Source organism: Loxodonta africana, chromosome 2 (genome assembly GCF_030014295.1).
Source record: "Loxodonta africana isolate mLoxAfr1 chromosome 2, mLoxAfr1.hap2, whole genome shotgun sequence".
NCBI lineage: Eukaryota > Metazoa > Chordata > Mammalia > Proboscidea > Elephantidae > Loxodonta > Loxodonta africana.
The window spans coordinates 58,906,972-58,927,277 of record NC_087343.1 but is presented as its reverse complement, the minus strand read 5'-3'; the positions used below and the strand labels follow the sequence as shown (position 1 = coordinate 58,927,277).

The 20,306-nt window shown below is 41.3% G+C and overlaps 2 protein-coding genes across 5 annotated transcripts in view; one reads left to right on the top strand and one right to left on the bottom strand.

Moving 5' to 3' along the window:
• Positions 1-11,960, top strand: part of PLPP1 (phospholipid phosphatase 1) — a 130,027-nt gene extending 118,067 nt beyond the window's left edge. For all 3 annotated transcript variants that reach the window (XM_064271975.1, XM_064271980.1, XM_064271982.1), the window contains exons 5-6: positions 11,120-11,296; positions 11,829-11,960. In XM_064271975.1, coding sequence (XP_064128045.1) covers positions 11,120-11,296; positions 11,829-11,960 — 309 coding nt within the window. The remainder of the gene's footprint in view (positions 1-11,119; positions 11,297-11,828) is intronic.
• A 228-nt stretch (positions 11,961-12,188) lies between these two features.
• The window catches only part of MTREX (Mtr4 exosome RNA helicase), a 122,775-nt gene continuing 114,657 nt past the window's right edge, over positions 12,189-20,306 (bottom strand). For both annotated transcript variants that reach the window (XM_064271964.1, XM_064271967.1), the window contains 2 exons: positions 13,968-14,072; positions 12,189-12,474 (listed from right to left, as the gene is read on the bottom strand). In XM_064271964.1, the coding sequence (XP_064128034.1) occupies positions 12,422-12,474; positions 13,968-14,072 (158 nt within the window). In that variant the 3' untranslated portion in view covers positions 12,189-12,421. The remainder of the gene's footprint in view (positions 12,475-13,967; positions 14,073-20,306) is intronic.

Sequence of the window (20,306 nt, the reverse complement as noted above, 5' to 3'; positions counted from 1 at the left end):
AAAAGTTGTAAAGGATTTCATTTTACTTGGATCCACAATCATCCCCCATGGAAGCAGCAGTCAGGAAATCTAATGATGTATTTATTGCATTGCGAAAATCTGCTGGAAAAGGCCTGTTTAAAGTGTTGAAAAGCAGAGATGTCACTTGAGAACTAAGGTGCACCTGACCCAATCCATGATATTTTCAGTCACTTCATATGCATGCGAAAGCTGGACAGTGAATAAAGAAGACCAAAGAATCAATGCCTTTGAATTATGGTGTTGCCAAAGATATTGAATATACCAGTATTGCTAAAAGAACAAATGTGTCTTGGGAGAAGTACAGCCAGAATGCTCAGTAGAAGCAAGGATGGTGAGACTTCATCTCACATACTTTGGAAATGTTATCAGGAAGGACCAGTCCCTGGAGAAGGACATCATGCTTGGTAAAGTAGAGGGTCAGCAAAAAAGGGGAAGACCGTCAACCGGATGGATTGACACAGTGCCTATAACAGTAGGCTAAAGTATAACAATGATTGTGAGCATGGCACAGGACTGGGCTCTGTTTTGTTCTGTTGTACATAGGGTCGCTATGAGTCAGAGCTGACTTGACAGCACCTAATGACATAGATTGGTAAGTGAGAATGAGTCATTTAGATGTAAAGAAATAATGAAAAGGAAACGCCAGGTAAATAGGTTTGTTATAGACCTGGACACAAGTCATTAGTTGATGACTCATCTTGTTTCCCTGGGCATCTTGGCATCGTGGGTCAGTCTCAGAGCTGGAATAGCCAAAACTTCCCTGGCAAGAATTCGTGGCACAAAGAAATTAGCTTCTAGTCAAAAAAATAAAATACCCTAATCATTGTTCTCTCTGGCAGACCACCAAGCCCTGCACACTCTTCACAGTGCCAAGAGAATCAGCATCAGGGAACAATCATCCCTGGCTGACTGGGAGCACGGGGTAGGGCTTCTTTTCTTTGCACATAGCTACTTTGTGTGCTCAGTGTCTCCCCTTGAACTGGGGTGAAAGCCAAATATATCTAATTTATGTGAATGTTCAGGAGAAGTGCCATGGTATGAAACTGTCCCTTTCAGTACAGTGAGGAATGCAATTAAAACCTTTCCTTGGGCCATCCTATTGAGGCTGAAACTCCAGATTGTTTATATCACTATATGTTTTGAATTTCCTTTGTAGATCACTGCTGTGGGGGCCTGAGCACCTCTTAGTATCTGTGTCTCCTTGTGACAAAATACCTCCCTTCTGGACCTTGCCCCTCTCCTTGTTGGACAGTGCCACCCACCTATCTAAATCCTGATACTCTTCCACACCACCTACTAAAGTCAGTGATTTTACTCTCCTCAAGATTCGTACAATCCCCATTTGGCATTAATCATATACTACCTAGCATGTTGATACAGGCATACCTCTTTTTACTGTGTTTTGCAGATACTGCATTTTTTACAAATGGAAGGTCTGTGGCAACCTTGTGTCAAGCAAGTCTCTTGGCACCATTTTTCCAATAGCATGTGCTCACTTCATGTCTCGGTGCCACATTTTGGTAATTCTTGCATTATTTCAAAAATATTCATTATTATTGCATCTGTTATGGTGATCTGTGGTCAGTGATCTCTGATGTTACTATTGTAATTGTTTTGGGGCGCCACAAACTGCACCCAAGTAAGATGGTGAACTTAATGTTGAATTCTGACTGTTCCACTGACCATCTGTTCCCCTGTCTCTCTCCTTCTCTTGGGGCCTCTCTATTCCCTGAGATAGGACAATATTGAAGTAGGCCAGTTAATAACCCTACAGTGGCCTGTAAGTGTTCAAGTGAAAAGAAGTTTTGGATGTCTCTCACTTTAAATCAAAAGCTAGAAATGATTAAGCTTATTGAGGAAGGCATGTTGAAAGCTGAGACAGGCCGAAAACTAGGCATTTTGTTCCAAACAGTTAGCTAAGTTGCGAATGCAACGGAAAAGTTCTTGAAGGAAATTCAAAGTGCTGTTCCAGTGAACACACGAGTAAGAAAGCGAAACAGCCTTATTGCTGACATGGAGAAAGTTGTAGGGATCTGGGTAGAAGTGCAAACCAGCCACAACATTCTCTTAAGACAAAGCCTAATCCAGATGAGGCTCTAACTCTCCTCAATTCTGTTAAGGCTGCAGAAGAACAGTTTGAAGCTAGCAGAGGTTGGCTTATGAGGTTTAAGGAAAGAAGCTGCCTCCATAACGTAAAAGTGCAAGGTAGAGCAACAAGTGCTGATGTCGAAGCTGTAGGACGTTACTCAGAAGATCTAGCTTAGATAATTGACAGAGGTGCTGCACTAAATGGATTTTCAGTGTAGTTGAAAGTCTTATATTAGAAGGTGCCATCTAGGACTCCCAGAGCTAGAGAGGTGAAGTTAACTGCCTGGCTTCAAAGGACAGGCCGACTGTCTTGTAAGGGGCTAATGCAGCTGGTGACTTTAAGTTGAAGCCAATGTTCATTTACCATTCTGAAAATCCTAGGGCCCTTAAGAATTATGTTAAATCTACTCTACCTTTGCTCCATAAATTGAAAAACAAAGCCTGGATGACAGCACATCGGTTTACAACATGGTTTACTGAATATTTTAAGCCCACTGTTGAGACCTACTGCTCAGAAAAAAAGATTTCCTTTCAAAATATTACAGCTCATTGGCAATGCAGCCGGTCACCTGAGAGCTCTGATGGAGATGTACAAGGAGATTAATGTTTTCATGCCTGCTAACACAACACCCATTCTGCAGCCCATGGATCAAGGAGTAATTTCAACTTTCAAGTCTTCTTATTCAAGAAATACATTCATAAGGCTGTCAGTGCCGTAGATAGTGATCCCTCTGATGGATCTGGGCAATATAAATTGGCAGCCTTCTGGAAAGGATACACCATTCTAGATGCCATAAAGAACATTCGTGATTCATGGGAGGAGGTCAGAATATCAACATTAACAGGAATTTGGAAGAAGTTGATTCTAACCCTCATGGATGACTTTGAGGAGTTCAAGACTTCAGTAGAGGAAGTAACTGCAGATGTGACGGAAATCACGTTAAGTACTAGGATTAGAAGTGGAGCCTGAAGATATGACTGAATTGCTGCACTCTCACGGATGAGCAAGGAGAGTGGTTTCTTGAGATGGAATCTTTTCCTGGTGAAGATGCCGTGAACATTGTTAAAATAACAATAAAGGATTTAGAATATTGTATAAACTTAGTTGGTGAAGCAGCAGCAGGTTTTGAGAAGATTTGCCTTCAATTTTGAAAGAAGCTCTACTGCGGGTAAAATGCTATCAGCCAGCATCGCATGCTACAGAGAAATCTTCCGTGAAAGGAAGAGTCAATAGATGGAGCATACTTCATTGCTGTCTTATTTTAAGAAACTGCCACAGCCACCCCAACCTTTAGCAACCACCACCCTGGTCAGTCAGCCGCCATGAACATCGAGGCAAGACCCTCCACCAGCAAAGATTACAGACTCACTGAAGGATCAGATGATGGTTAGCATTTTTTAGCAATAAAGTATTTTTAAATTGAGGGATTTCCATTGTTCTTTTAGACAACACTAAATACAGCTTTTATACACACTGGGAAACCAAAAACTTCATGTGACTCGCTTTGTTGTGATACTCGCTTTATTGCCGTGGTCTGGAACTGAACTTGCAGTATCTCCAAGGTATGCCTGAATTTCATAAATATGAGGTTCTCAAACTATGGATAAATGCTGAGCATTGGTAAATGGTGAACAATTCATGGCCCATAGACTACATTGGTCTTACCTAATTTTAAGGCGGGATTTGAGATCTAAATTTAGGAGCTCTTTAAATGCCAAAGGTGGGGAAACTGAATTCCAGAGTCCATACTGAGGCCTGCCCTAAGGTGCTCTCCTGGCCAGATCTATCATCAGGTGGCTGTGGAACATTCAGTTTGGCTTGCCTGGTTTGGTTTCAGAAGCAGTGTTTCAAAATAAGTGAAGTATATTTGTGTTGAGCAAGCTGTTGTTAGTCAAGTTACAAGGGTTTGCAATTTTTTTCAGTTAAAAGTCATAATATTTTAGGCTTTGCAGGTCACATACAGTGTGTTGCAGATTCTTCTTTTTTGAATTAAACCTTTAAAAATGTGAAAACAGCTCTTAGCACGCAGGCTTGACCCCTCAATTCTAGTTTAAAAAGGGGGAAACACACATATACTAAAACATCTTAAAGAATACAGCGTTAAAAACACTATGAGACAATAGCATTTTGCAGTTAAGAAATGTTACAAGGTCAAAGAAAGGCAAAATAAAAATAAACCAGCTTCAAAAATAATCTTGTCCAACAATCAAATTTACTTTAAAGGTGTGAGATACTACAGTTGGATCCTTGCATGGGTGCTAAATGTTAATCCTGAAATTTTAGCCAAAAATGTTAAATCCTTCCCTTCACTGATAGCGAAATAATGCTTAAGCAGTGTTGTAGATGTTGGCATTTCCTGATTTTAAAAAATGTAAAAAAAAATTTTTTTTTTTTTAAAAAAAACAAAAATTTGTACACCTTTTAACTTCTTTCCGATTTGGCCCTGTACATTGAAGAGTTCCCCACTGTTTATTTTGACCGGGTCATCCTTGTGTACACGATAAAATTACTGCATGGCTCTTCATAAAGGGAATCCACAAGTGTTGGGTTCTGTTGGATTAAGAGGCAAGCTGTTTTCTCTGAAGATAACAATTTCCTTTCTAGAACTAGGTTTGCCTCAGTCTTCTTTAATTTTTCTATATACCATCTCTGGAAGCACATGTAGATCAACTAGACTAGGTCAGTTCTGGTTCTGGTCAAATTCCTTGTGCTCAAGATGACTGCCATAAGCCCAGCCAGTGAAACTACTTGGCCTCATGCTTGGGTGGAACTGCCAGCTTCTTTCTACAGCTTTCTTCTGTAGGCTTAAACATCTGGTTATTTTGAGTACATTAGGCAGAAGGAGCCAAATGATTAAGAAGTTGCCTCTTTGATTCACTAGTAATATCTTAGTTAAGAAGCTTTTGTTCGTTATTTTCTTCCCGTGATATTTGCAGCTCCCTTTAAACCAAAAACCATTGTGCTTGAGTCAGTTCCGACTCATAGTGACCCTGTAGGACAGAGTAGAACTGCCCCATAGAGCTTCCAAGGAGCGCCTGGTGGATTTGAACTGCCAACCTTTTGGTTAGCAGCCATATAGCCCTTAACCACTATGCCACCAGGGTTTCCTAGAGCTCCCTTTAGTAGATGAAAATTGGGGACTCGGGGAGGGTGAAGGTTATTGAAGTACATGATACATCTTTGTTTTTCCTGTTAACTCTTCTAAAATTGTGTTTCCTGGAAACCTGTAAGTCTTCTGTCTTTCCATTTCTTCTGGAGTTGTTTTCCTGTATGTCACAGCATAAATGACACTAGCGGCAGCGTCATGTTCCTTTTATAAATATGACTGTTCTTTTGAAAGTATTTGAGGACAGTGTTCCAATTTGCGAGGCAGGCGTAGGTAGTGGGGCAGGGGCTTGTCCTTTCTAAGCAAGTGGGAAATAGCTTTTGGTCTGGACAGCTAACTGCAGATCTTTCCTGATTACCCTGCAACAGGCTAACCTTTGTGTGAATTCCCTTTGCTTCCCCTTTAAAAAAATACAGTTACCACCACAAGTCTCCCTCAGTGTAGTTCCTTGTGTTATGGTGTGCCCTCAGTTGATTTTGACTCAGTGACCCTATAGGACAGAGTAGAACTGCCCCACAGGGTTTCCTAGGCTGTAATTTCTACGGAAGCAGATTGCCAGGTCTTTTCTTCTGTGGAGCAGCCCGTGGGTTTGAACTGCTGACCTTTCAGTTAGTAGCCAAGTGCTGAACCACTGTGCTGCAGGGCGCTCCTTTTTCTTATCTTAGGCCCTCTTTTCTACCTGCCTCTTTATCTCAGCCAGGGAGTCTTCCTCTGCTGACTTTTGTGGCTTGCCCTAGTTAGCCCCTCTGTGCCATGACTGGAGTCCTGCCAGCTACATTTCTGCTTTCTTCGTTCCCCTTCTTGTCCAGCAGTGGGGCTTCACGGAGCCTGTAGTATCACAGAAGGAAGTTGGAACGTCTGCCTCTGGGGAGCACTTCAGTGCAGAGCTGCGGGTTGTTGCTTCTGTTCTGCCCTCTTATGTCCTCATATTTCTGGTTTCCTACTCTAGACCGCCTTCGGCAGAAAGCTGGATGTCAGGAGTGGGAAGGATCCCGAGGCTAGAATCTCAGTGGACTGAAACCCACAGGACAAGTCAATCAGATAGGCCAGACTGAAGAGTGTTCAGAGAAGAATCTTTCTCAGAATGGGCCTGTCGAGGGAGAGGGGTGTGGTGAGCAGTTTGGCTTGGGGCTCACACCCTTGTGCTTGCTGGGTAGAAAAGTCAGAGAAGCAAGTCCTGTGCCCAGTGCCAGAGTTCTCTTGCAAAGGTGCCTTCAGTGTTCACACAGTATGTTCACTCTGATTGTATTTCTCTAAAATTCTCTCCTTGTTTGAATCTAGGTATATAAACAATTTCCTTCTCAATTTAAAGTTACCGGTCTTAAAAGTAAAACTCCTCTTTAAGTTACAGAAACCCAAATTAAGAAAACAAGCCAAAGCATAGGATTTTGGTTAAACCCACAGGAGAGCTGTTAACTGGCTTTTTAATCTTTTGGTTGTATGTGGCAGACTCCTTACGCCTCCTAAAGGAAAAGATGGCTTACAGTAAAGACATGCAGGATTGGAACTAGCACGCCATCAGGAACTGGATCTACTTTGTGTCTCAAGGGCCACGTGAGTTCTCAGTGTGGCTGCCACTCTTTTCTCTACTAAGTGCTTAACCATACCTTTTGCTTCATAACTTAGGTGTGCAAATAACCTATCACGTACACCCTAGGTGCCCTTTCTGCAACTTCTGAAAATAGAGAACGCCTTCATACTACCAGCCTGAACTCCAGAGGGAGAAAACAGTCCATTAGATCTCTGGGTCAGGCCCCTCCCCTGCCGGAGAGAAGGCAGGGCTACACAGGGCAAGTAGAGCTGCCTCTTCAACCATGTCTATGGATAGGCAGTTTTCCCCTGCAGGGGAATTTCAAAGTAGACATTGCCACTGAGCCTATCTGGTACTACACAGAGTGTTAGATGTTAGACATGGAGCTCTGTAAGCAATTCCTTAAAAAGTGAGCAGCTAAATGCCTTACCTAGAATGTGGTTAGCGTGTATGTGAGTTATAAATGAGGTGGGGAGAGGGGAGTTTGCAAAGCACTAAAGCATTGGCTCTGTCCCTTTATCTAGTTCTAAGAGAACAGTGCTGATAAGCTTCAGACATTTCAATTTCTCTGTGAGGCAATTAGGGAAGGATGAAGGAACTGAGCCGAGTACTTTCTTTTGACCAGAATCATGGGTAATGTCCCGTGACAGAGCTGGGAACAGAAGTTGTACTCCCTGGTCTTTTTTTTTTTTTTTTTTCTTCTTCTCGGGGAGGAGGCAGTCTGGTGTCATGGAGAGTATGAGAACTTCAGGGTAAATATAGGAGACTGAATGTACACTTTTTTCTTACCTCCCCTCTCAAGAAATCCTTCTTCAAAGGATAAGGAACAGGATAAAAAAGTTTATAAACCCACAAGTCAAGGAATGGGAGAGGAGATAACAGGCAAGAGAGACTGATTTTGGAAAGCAATTAAAGAGTGGTAGAGGAAACCAAATTCCAAGTGCCCACACACAGTGGAACTTAAAAGACAGGCTGAGAGAGGCTTAAGAGTTGGAGGACCAGAGACATCATTGTGTGCTTTGCTGAACTTGCTTATCTAGGAAAGACTTTTGACCAGCAGCATGGGAGGGGAGAAGCCAAAGTGTGGAGTTCAAGGTACACCAGCTGTGGAACTCTGGGAACCCAAGGTCCAAGAAACAATGTTTTTACCTGTGCAGGCACGACTGAAACAGATGAGACTTCATAGGGAAGGGCACGGCCTTCACAGAGGCACACTGAGTACCTGGGCCCCAGGGAGATACAGGGCAGGCACATAGGAAGCACACTCTATTAACCAACCACATCCAGAGCAAAGGATTGTTCTGTGAGCACATACTGCACTGATGACATGGCCATTATTCCCCAGAGGAGCCGGACCCTGGGGCATAAGGTTAGGTATATCATCACATCTGGGAATCTCAAAACCCATTCAGAGTAAAATAATCACTGGGTCCACAGTCACTTTCTCACAGGTAGGGAAAACATCTGAACTTGGGAGTGGCTTAAGTCTAGAGTTGTTACTGCTTTTTTCTTGATAATATCCCTAGCAGAGATGGGTGCAGTCCTAAGATGTCTACATTCGTATGTTGTTGTGTTGTTGTTAGGTGCTGTTGAGTCAGTTCCAACTCATAGTGACCCTGTGTACCACAGAATGAAACATGTCCGGTCCTGCGCCATGGCCACAATCGTTGTTATGCTTGAGCCCCCTGTTGCAGCCACTGTGTCAGTCCATCTCATTGAGGGTCTTCCTCTTCTTCACTAACCCTGTCCTTTACCAAGCATGATGTCCTTCTCTAGGGGCTGATCCCTCCTGATAACTAGGCCAAAGTGTGTAAGACGCAGTCTTGCCATCCTTGCTTCTAAGGAGCATTCTGGTTGTACTGCTTCCAAGACACATTTGTTCTTCTGGCAGTCCATGGTATATTCAATATTCTTCTCCAGCACCACAATTCAAAGGCATCAATTCTTCTTCAGTCTTCCTTATTCATTGTCCAGCTTTCACATGCATATGATGTGATTGAAAATACAATGGCTTGGGTCAGGCGCACCTTGGTCTTCATGGTGACATCTATCCTTTTCAACACTTTAAAGAGGTCTTTTGCAGCAGAGTTGCCCAATGCAATGTGTCTTTTGATTTCTTGACTGCTGTTTCCATTGGTGTTGATTGTGGATCCAAGTAAAATGAAATCCTTGACAACTTCAGTGTTTTCTCTGTCATGATGTTGCTTATTGGTCCAGTTTTGAGGATTGTTGTTTTATGTTGAGGTGTAATCCATATTGAAGGCTCTGGTCTCTGATCTTCATCAGTAAGTGCTTCAAGTCCTCTTGACTTTAGCAAGCAAGGCTGTGTAATCTGCATGACAGGTTGTTAGTGAGTCTTCCTCCAAGCTTGATGCCCTGTTCTTCTTCACACAGTCCAGCTTCTCAGATTATCTGCTCAGCATACACATTGAATAGGTATGGTGAAAGCATACAACCCTGACACACACCTTTCCTGACTTTAAACCATGCAGTATCCCCTTGTTCTTTGTGAACAACTGCTTCTTGATCTATGTACAATTCCCTCATGAGCACAATTAAGTGTTCTGGAATTCCCATTCTTTGCAATGCATGTTCATGAGTATTGGTTATTCCTAGAAATACTTACAGTCTAAATAACCTCTGCCTGGAGATTTTGCTAACTCTTCAGTGTTTCTGCATGTTTTCCCTTCTATGTTCTTTTTGAATACTTTTTTGAAATCAGGGCTGATTAGGGTCTTTACTGTTAATAGCTCAATATTGGCGTTAACTTTATGCTTCTGTGAAGAATGGGGACAGGAATAAACTGGGAGCTTAAATGACTTGCAGAGCCATATGGCTAGTTGTGTCTCATGATCACTATCTTTGTATAAACTAGAATTTAAGGGATGTCCCCCCTCATTCATGGTCTGACCCATTCAGCTTTAACTTGGCTTAGTAAAGAACTGCCTATGTACATATGTTCATGCCTGGCACATGGTAGGTTCTTGATAAATATTTGAATACATTAACCAGTGTGACTGCCATTATAACTACATAATGAGACATGTTAATCGGTGTGGCTCACTCCAGTTCAACCTAAATTTTTTCTTAATGAAATGCCAGATGCCAACTTTGCTTCAACCAGGTATTTTCTGCACTCCAGAGTCTTGAGACAGATCTCTTGCTGTTTACTTTTGTAACAGTCTGGAAAAAAAGGGGGTAGGGGGAGCCTCAGATAACCAGTTAACACTTAAAACTAGCTAGTGAGTCAGACTCAGTTAAACAAATGGTATGCTCTTTTACAACTAGATGTTTATACTAAGTACCTGAGAAAACGGGACCACCTCTGTGGCTTTGCCAGCTGCTGAGAACGAAGACCGACAACAGTGTCCAGTGAACTGGGAGTGACCTGTATAAACAGGCAGTGTCAGTGGGCGGAGCCACGTAAACGGTTTTCTGAGGACTGCACTGAATTAACTATATGAGCCATGCATTCCTGAACAGGATTTTAAAAATGAATGTTAAAAATCACTTTTTTAAAAAAAAATGATAGCAGATCCATTGAAAGGAGTTCATAGGAAAATTATTCAGATTCTTTCTCCACCAAAATCCTCAGGGATATACCTAGAGTCAAAAGCACACTGGCAAGGTAAAAGGGAAATCCTCAGATCTGATGCGTATGTAAAGAAGTCGTAAAACTTCAAAGGATACAGGTGCTATTGAAAGAATACATTCCTTTGCTGGATCACAGCCAAATTCCAGTCTGTGTTACTTATTTGGCCAAGTGATTACATTTATTTATGAGTATAGATCATTTCCTTGGCTCAACTGTCCTGTTGAATACTTTGAGGCTCGGGGAGCCCTGCAGTCATGTGTTTGGTGGATTACACAAACTCTAGATAGGCTGGATAGCAGACCATGAGCTGGCCCAGGGCAGGGGCAACCTGTGCTCAGGATCCTTAGCTGTAAATCCCAAGACTCAAGATAATGACAGTACTTGCCTTTGACCATTGGAATTATAAATCCAGATTTCAAGGGAAGAGCTGCATCTGAAAGCTTGCCTAGAAGTCATCAACAAGGACACCATTGTCTTGTTTACAATTTGGTGAGAGTAAAGACCTGGTGATCTACGTCCATAAAAATTACAGCCCAGGAGACCCACTGGATTGCTGTTGAGTCAGAATCGCCGTGATGGTGATGGGTAAATGTAAACGGTGTCTGTATAGTTCGGTCAAAACGGTGATAAGGGCCCATCTGTAATTCTGAGCACACCTATTTGCCCTTTTGCTTTTTAACTCCACTCTTGGTAGATCTAGGTTTATAATAAAGCAAGATACAGTTCTCAGTTGGTACTTCAAAGAAACTGTTTCTTTATTCTTATCTTTTCTATTAGCTGTATCTTCAGTCCAGGATGAAGGGAGACTGGGCCAGACTCTTACGCCCAACACTGCAATTTGGCCTTGTTGCTGTATCCATCTATGTGGGCCTTTCTAGAGTTTCTGATTACAAACACCATTGGAGTGACGTACTGACTGGACTCATTCAAGGGGCTCTGGTTGCAATATTAGTTGTAAGTATACGGGGCAAGAGCCTACATCTTGATATTGATAAACATTTGGAGATAAAAGTAGAAAATTTTCCAGTGAGAAAACTATGCAAAGACAGAGAATGTGGCTCAATAATTGGTGGTGGGTAAGAATCCCAATGTCATTAAAAGTCCTTTTAGGATATGCAGCAGGTAAAAACTAGGTTACTCACTGCAAATCTTGTAAAAATCCTACTGTGTATTTTAATTGTAATTAAGGTTCCAGCCGTAAAAATACTTTAGCCATTATTCTCTTTGGTAAGAATGGGGGAGTGGGGTGAATTTTGTATTAAGTGTCTGCAGAATGAAGCTATTTGCCCAAGACGTAACAGAGCAACTCTCAAATCCTGTAGAATCTCCTTTAATAAAACTTCCTTTTAGCTGTTAATTTTTTATCCTCTTAATCTTTACTTCCCAATGTATATCCTTTTGTTTATATTTTTACAAAATGCTTATTTAACTTTCTATATGATTTTTGAACTTAAGTGCTTTGCCTCATTCTATCTGTTCTATATAGGCTGTGTATGTATCAGATTTCTTCAAGGAGAAAGATTCTCCGTTTAAAGAAAGAAAAGAGGAGGACTCACATACAACTCTGCATGAAACAGCGACGGCGGGGAATCACTATCGGAACAATCACCAACCTTGAAGGGTGGCAGGGAGCCCAGGTGAAGCTGGCCTGCTTTCTAAAGGAGAAGGATCACACCAGAGGCACAAGGATGCACCTTTCTTCCTGGTGTACAGGCCTTTAAGGGACTGCTGCTGCTATTCCTCTTGGATGCCCACTTTACCTGTGTGTATATAGTTACATTTAACACAACGGTTACCTAATAGCTCTGAGTTCATTAAAAAAAATTGAAGCCTTTCACTAAAACAATGCCCCACCTGTACATTTTTTTAATTAAAAAATGTAATGCTTATGTACAAATTTGTATGTAACATGCCTTGTAAGAATGATGCTTCATTTAAATATAATACAGATTTAAATGTTTGAGGACAAATATGTTGAGATGGGGGAGAACCAAATCAATTCTTGTAAGCATTTGTAGTCAACTGTAACCAGACAGGTGGTGAACAATTTTAAAATCGCACATTCCTTTAGCTGACTCTTCATAAGTAGAGGCTTGCAGCAAACACAATATCTCTCTTGATTTTGGTGATTCCTAAGAGAAAAGAAAGAAAATATGGTTTGAACTTCAAGATCACAGAGAATACCCTACTCGACTGGGATTTTGAAAACAGCACAATCCTGATTAAATAATTAAACTGGTGAAAGAAAATAAAAATCCTGCTTTCAGAGGTGGAAAGCTTAGAAACCAAACCTCTCTTATGACCACTGACTCTAAAGTACCCCATCTGTGTGTGTGTAAAATTATCCAAAGGACTAAGCTGTCCGAAGTTGATCCCAAAGCACTGATTTCCAGCCTACATCAGAAAGCAATAATATACTGTCAGTTACTATGTGAAATGTGTTCTGGACTAAGGCAGGACACACAAATTTTGTTTTTAAAGTATTTATACCTGGACTTAAACCCTGGTGGCGCAGTGGTTAAGAGATTGGCTGCTAACCAAAAGGTCAGCAGTTTGAGTCCACCAGCCAATCCTTGGAAACCCTTTGGGACAGTTCTGTTTTGTCCAGTAGGGTTGCAATAGGTTTGGATTTTTTGGACTTAAACCCTGAGTGATGAAGTAAGCCTGCTTCTATCAACAATGTGGAAACATAAGCCAATTTTCTGCAGACCTCTGTCTCCTCAGGACATTAACTTGTTAGCAGAAATCACTAGGATTGATTGTCTGATACACTGTGGATATGCTGTTCTTTGATGCTTTAGTACTCAAATAGTTCTCTTGGCCAAGATTCAGGTGAGAAGAACAAAACTATTTAAAGCATGCTTAGGTGCCCCTCCCCCAATTATTACCACTTTGGTCTAGCCATCCTTTCTTGATCTGGTCTCCCCTTCTACCTTAATATTCTACAGTCTGCCTACAATGTAACAGCAACAGTTATCCTTCTAAGACCAAGTCAGAGCACAGCACTCCTGTGCTCAAATCCTCCTTGAATCACTTCAGAGTAAGTAAAAAGACTGGGGTTGGGAGTTACACCATCATTTCCTTTCTTCCTCCAGCCCCTATTACTATTCTACTCATTACTCACTGTGCTGCAGCCACACTGGCCTCTTAATGTTGTACAAAAAAAATCAAGCGTATTTCCCACCTCAGAGCCTTAAAATGTCACCTTCTCAGACTATCTCATCCATCCCCAATCCCTTATTCTTTTCACCTGCTGCTTCTTATAGTACTTATCACCATCTCATATATTTTAATTGTTGACTCGTTGATTGTTCTCCACTAGAATGTAAGCTCCATGAAGGCAGGAATTTGTGTCTTTTTGTTCACTGCTGTATCCCCTAGTGCTTAAAACAATGCCTGGCATTATGAACTCACAATAAATATTTGTCAATCAATGTGTAAATATATAATCTCGAAATTTTTTCCCCACACAAATGCGCTAAAATTTTACATACACGCTACTAGATGTCCCTCCGTGGTAGTCTGACCAAGCATCTGACAGTGTCCTCCGAGGTTATGGTCAAGTGCTTCAGTCTTACAAGATTCAGCTGCATCATCAGGAAGAGCTTACGGATTAGATACTGACCTTCTGCAAATTTATTCTCCAGCTCAGTGTTTCCAATGGCTTTTGCTGCTTGACACATCTGACGAAGCAGTTCTTCCAGGCGCCTCATACAACGAATTATGCTGCCTGTGTAGAAAAGAAAACAAATTACTTGTAAAATGAAAATAATCGGGAACAGGAGAATTTTAATTAACAGGCAAGGCAAGAGAACATGAGACGATTAACAGAACTTTGAGGGACTTCCCGTGCAGTAAATCAGCCAGCAAACTTGACTGGCCGCCTCCTAGACAGGTAGCACTGTGCTAGGCAGATGGAAAGCTATAATTCCCATCCTTGACTGAGGAGGAGAGAGAGAGATTAATTATAATGCGTTGACACTTGCTATCACAGCCGGAGATAAACAAAATGCCCCGGGAGCAGAGAAGAGCAACTGTGGGTGAAGGCTGGCAAAGACAGAGAGTCATCTGGGCCTCTGAGAATGAGGAGGTCTCCGTCAGGCAGTGTGACGGGGCACAGACTGGAGGCAGAGAAGCTCGATGGACTGCAGGTGTAGCCTGCTGAGGTGTCTGGGCAGCGTCCTGTGAAGAGGAAAATGTTAAGAGGACCTTTTTAAGAAGGGGAGTAATAAGATCAGATTTGTGATTTAAAAGGTACAATCAGTCATTCTTCTTGACCTTAAAAGGACTCTTAAACCTGTTTTCTTTACACAGTGTGTACTCAAGGAAGCACAGAAGAGGTGACAAGCTATTTCCCATGGGACTTGATTCCCAGTACAAGACATGTGTTTGTATTAAAGCTGAAGCTATAAACACAGTTTCACTTCTGTCTGTGCCTATGCAATCAGGCACCTGCAATCCTTTCCTCTAAGTGCTACCTGGCTGAGTTTAAAACTCTTGAGACTTCATTTTTATTGTCTGAAATGAACTTTATTTAGGACTATTGGTTCTCTCTTAAAAGGCAACCAAGTTTAACTAGGTCTTTGTTAACTCCTTGCAACACTGGAACAATGCATGATCATTTACAGAGTTTTATAATACTGCTCAATGCTGAGAGTTCCTTTTTACCTTTTTATGCCCTCCACATTGTTTCAGAGTGACCAAGGAAGGAAAATAGCTGAGAACTGAACTCATAAAGCAGAAGGGAATTTTAGCTTGGACAAAGGCAAACATGCAAGCTGTCCTTTAACAGGGTAGTAGAATCCAGCAAGAAGTACCTATGCACACACAGAGCCATCTCTCCCAGGGGGGTGACCCCACAAGAGCCCTGGGTTGATGAGGACATGTCTGGTTTCTCAACATGCCTATGGGCCAGAGCAATGAGAACAAAAACATGTTACTGTTTCAGGTAAGTTCATAGGGTAAAGAGTCTCCAACAGGGAGAGGACCACTACTAGCACACATGCCACCTCAAAAGACCTATGGGGATACCATACTTAAAAGAATGATATAACTTCTATATATAGACGTTCACCTAGTGAGATGAGGCATCGGGTTAAAGAGGACAAGATGGACACTGGGGTTCTAGTCCAGATTCTGTCACTAAATAACCAGCTCTGAGACCTAACCCACCCTTACTTTCCTTTCTTACCCGTTAAACTTAATAAATTAAAAAAAAAAATGATTATTCTACTTAATCTGGATAAGAGGTAAGACAGGCACAAGTTTTTTGAAATGGGCAAAGCCCTAAAGTAATTAAGGTTATAATACAGCCCTTTAGCCAAAATATTCAAAGCCCATAGCTTTTTCTTTGTCCTTCTTCCTCTTGACCTATCAAAAGGTCCATGCAGTTCTTGGAGAAAATCGCCAGCCCTCAATTTAAAGTCTATTTCCACTATTTTAAATACAATTCTATCAACATTATTTAGCTCTGAGGAAAGTTTATTTGATGACAACAGTAAAACATGATAGCCAAATTAGAGACAAATTCCATAAAATTCAACCATCAAACACAAGGGGCAAGAGTGACACCTTATCCTTCTCCCTCCAAATATATACACATCAAGAGTGGGTGAAATTAGGCTGAATATTTTGAGAAAGAAGAGTAATGTTCAGCATTTTCTCAGCACTTCTTTTGTGCCAGGTCTGTACTCTTGTGTTTTATGTGAATTCTCTTGTTTGGTTCTTACAATTCCACGAGACAGGTCCTGTCGTTATACTCATTTTACAAAGAGGGAAAAGGAGAAGCTAAGAGAGGTTACATATATAACTTGTCCAATGTCAGAGCCAGGAGTAAATAAATGATGGAGTCAGGACTTGAATCCAGACAGTAAGATTCTAGAGACCAAGCACTTAACCATATTATATTGTACTGCATCACAGTAAAAATGATTTACCTGTATTTTCTAAATTTTCTGTAATAAGTGCTTAACACTCTTATAAATTTGTTGTAACTAAATTCAGCTTATATATTTAAAATAAGAAAAAAATTTTAATTTTTAACAGTAAGTTTCAGTCCTTGATCTAAATGTCCGTAGAAATCTTCACTGCCAGGTAATGCCGCAGAATTTACATTAATGGGTTTCAAGAAACAAAGTAGTAAAAAATGACAAGATCAAGTCAGATAAAAGGTTTTCTGAATTTGGCAATTAGGCAGTCATTGGTGACTTTGGAGCCCTGATGGCACAGTGGTTAAGAGCTCAGCTCCTAAACAGAAGGTCGGCAGTTCGAATCCACCAGCTGCTCCCTGGAAGCCCTATAGGGCAGTTCTACTCTGTCCTATAGGGTCGCTATGAGTCAGAATCGACGCAACAGCAAACAGTTTGGGTTTGAGTGACTTTGGCAAGAGTAATTTCAGTGAAATAGGGCATCAGATTAGTGTGGATCAAGAAGGAAATGAGAGGGAACTGAAGATCTATTTTCGAATACTCTTTCTGCAAGGCTGGCTGTAAAAAAGGCAGGAGGAGTTGAGGGTGATGATGACAACACATAATCGATACTAAAAAAATGACAGCAGCAGCAGCTAGTATTTACTGAATGGTATACGCTGGGAACCATGCTAATGGCTCTACAAGCATTATGTTAGCCTCACAATATGAGGTAGGAACTCCTACACCCTCCCCATTTTATAGCCAAAGAAACTGAAGCCCATTTACTTGCCCAGGATCACAAATCTACTGAGTGGGTGGGATCTGAATCCAGGATTTGTGCCCTTAGCTACTATGTTGTGCTGGTAGCTGAGAAATTTAAGCATATTTATATGCTAAAGAGGCAGCAGAAAGGAGGTGATTCAAGACTGAAGAGGACAGGGTGATGAAAAGTGTGGCAGAAGCTCCTGGGATTCAGAGCAACCTGTGAACAGTTCTTACTCTGAGGTAGGTAGGAAAGAGTAAGGAAAAGGATACATGCGTGGACAGTGCTTTCACCTCTTCCCCTGGTGAGACCAGATTTCAAGTCCTACTTGCCTTTGTGCAGGGCACAAACAACACAGGGATAGGGGCAGTCCTGGAGGCAGCTGGAAGCCTATGACCCTCACCATCGTAAGCCCAACAGGGCCCCTCTAACTGCTCAGAAGCCTTCTGATAGCATTAATTCAAATGCCAACAGGAAGCTCTGGTGAGTCTGTTTCAGCCTTGATTTAAGCAAATGGTTCCGGATACTCCATATGTAATATTTTTGTACTTAGCGTAATCCCTTGTGGTCCCTCAGTTGTATCTTTGAGGTAGTATTTTACAGACTTCAAACATAGTATCACCCAGATTTATGCAATAACACTCTTTACTTAAATGAAAATTACTCTCCTTTTAAAATAAATAGGCCCCAATTAAAAAAAAAATACTATAAAGTCCCTACCTCATGGGGTTACTGTGAGAAATGAATGAAATGATGGTATGTACAGTGACAACACAACAGGAGCTCAATAAATGTTTGCTATTCCATGTTCAACTGCTTGATAATGTAGGATCAAGGAATGCTGGGTTATAATATTGCATTGAATGAAAAAGGAAATTGAGTTCCAGAAATTTGGGGGTGTCTGGAGACAGGGTGGTGGTTGGGGTTGGGATGGAGGAAGTAATTAACACCATATTACCCAGATAATATTTGCATAATATTAAATATTTATGCAAATGATTCTATTCAAAGGGAATTAGGTAATGGCTTAAAATATAAACACACAGCCCTTTAAAAAATGAACAGACTAAATTCTCACAGGCCATTTAGGATTGAAACGAAATTCTTTACAAAGACTTTTGATATGTAGGGCATCAGAGCCAGGTACACTTTCTCACAAACAGACTTTGTTTTGACTGATTTCAAATGTGTACCAGGAAACACAGACAACCTGATATGCTTTCAATTATTTCTACCAATTGAGTAATGTGAACAACCAGAATCTGCAAAAGCTACCAAAGACAAAACTATATGAAGTAAATTACTAAAATAAAGTGTAAACTAAAGCAAACGAATGCACAATCAAGCCAGAGGACACTGCCATGCCACACACTTTGTAAATACTTCAGCTCAGTTTTGGAAAACTTAGTTCTGACACGGTCTCAGATGACAAGAGAACAATCAAGAAAATGAGGCCAGTAGGTACAGGGTTGCACATAAAACGGCTGTGGTTGCTGCCCAGAGTCTCGTCAACAAATTATGCCATGTCTGCACAAACACCCTAACGACCCCATGCACAATGGAAAGCTGCCTGCAACATAGAGGCCACTCCCCTCAGGGTTTAATGGACTACTGTTTAGCAGTGGGAAACCCTGGTGGCATAGTGGTTAAGAGCTACAGCTGCTAACCGAAAAGGTCAGCAGTTCAAATCCACAAGGCACTCCTTGGAAACTCTATGAGACAGTTCCACTCTGTTCTGCAGGATCACTATGTGTCGGAATCAACTCAACGGCAATGGGTTTGGTTTTTGCTTTAGCAGGGAATTATCTACCAACTATCCTACCTACAACTGAGGATGCTGTTCTCTGTAGTCCAGGGACTCTCATACTCCAGCTTTGGAAGTCATTCTGCCTCATCAGTTAGGACCAGCTAGACTAAATGCTAGACAAAAGCTCAGGCTATCAGAAGCTGACCAGAAACAGAGACACACCAACCCGCTGGTTTGTTACAAATCTTCTCTTCTGGTCCTGCTGGAGTAGACAGAAACTGAATTCTTGCTAGTCACGGTTTTGTGTGTACTTGTACCTGCAGGGACGGATTAACCAATAAGCAAGGTACCAAAAGGCTTACTTGTGTTTACTCACTAATTTGTAGTGCACAATTTCACATGGGTTTCACTACATCTTTGATGTGGTGACACTACAGATTAGTAAGTAAACACAAGTAAGCCCGTGCACACCTTACTTATTGGGTACTCTGTCCCCATGTGTGGGGTAAAATACACATAAAATCACCATTTTAACTATTTTAAATCGTACAATTTGGTGTCACTGTGCCCTTTTTTACACTCAGGCTTACATTACCATTCTGGAAGAACTCACATTCAGGTAATTCATACAGCATAAATTTTACCTTTTAAAGCGTATACAAGTCAAATGAAAAATCACCCAATGAAAGCCCTATGGATCATAACAGTCCAATCCACGAATGATCGTCGGATGATGCAGAACCAGGCAGCTTTTCTTTCCATTGTGCATGGGGTCCTCAGTAGTTGGGGGCCGACTAGACAGCAGCTAACAACAACAATCTAGCATTCCTACTTGGAGCACTAGTACTATTGTTGCTACTACCACCACCGCTGCCACCCCTAAAACCGTTATACATGCTCTTGGTTGGTTCTCACTTCCAAGCTTCGGTGATAAAGGAAGACAAATGCACAGGGTTTTGTTATACTATGGGCACTGAACTCAAGCAACTGTGTAACATGATTAATTAGAGTAAGTGAAGGACAATACAACATCATTCTCAGCATTTTGCAGAGAAATCAAAGTTCAGCAATGGTATGTGTAAGAGTCAGATGTCTAACCTCACAGACAAGTCTCTTCAATATAAGAAGAAATTTTACCTCCAAATCTTATTTCCAAACAAAAGAGAAAAAACCATAGAGGATAAGTGAGATTCATATAAATGGTAGGAACAAGGGAAACACTACAGTTTAATTGTACAATTTTACCCCAAAATTAGAAGGAAAAAAGGTGCTATTTCTTTCCTGCTCCTGAATCTAAAAAAATCAAATACACTGAGGAAAAAAAAATTGCTTCGCTTCTATAATGTATATAAAACCTGCTGCAGTAGCATCTAAATCTGGTAAATAGGTAATGCATGGTATAGTCAGCTGCTTGCTTATTCATTCTGGATGCACTGAACAGAGCTCTACAACAAACTCCAAATGTGAAAGGAGGCGGGAAATATGGGCAGTGTGACCAAAAATAAAAATGATTTTACCCCAACGTAACTGTTTTCTGGAACATCC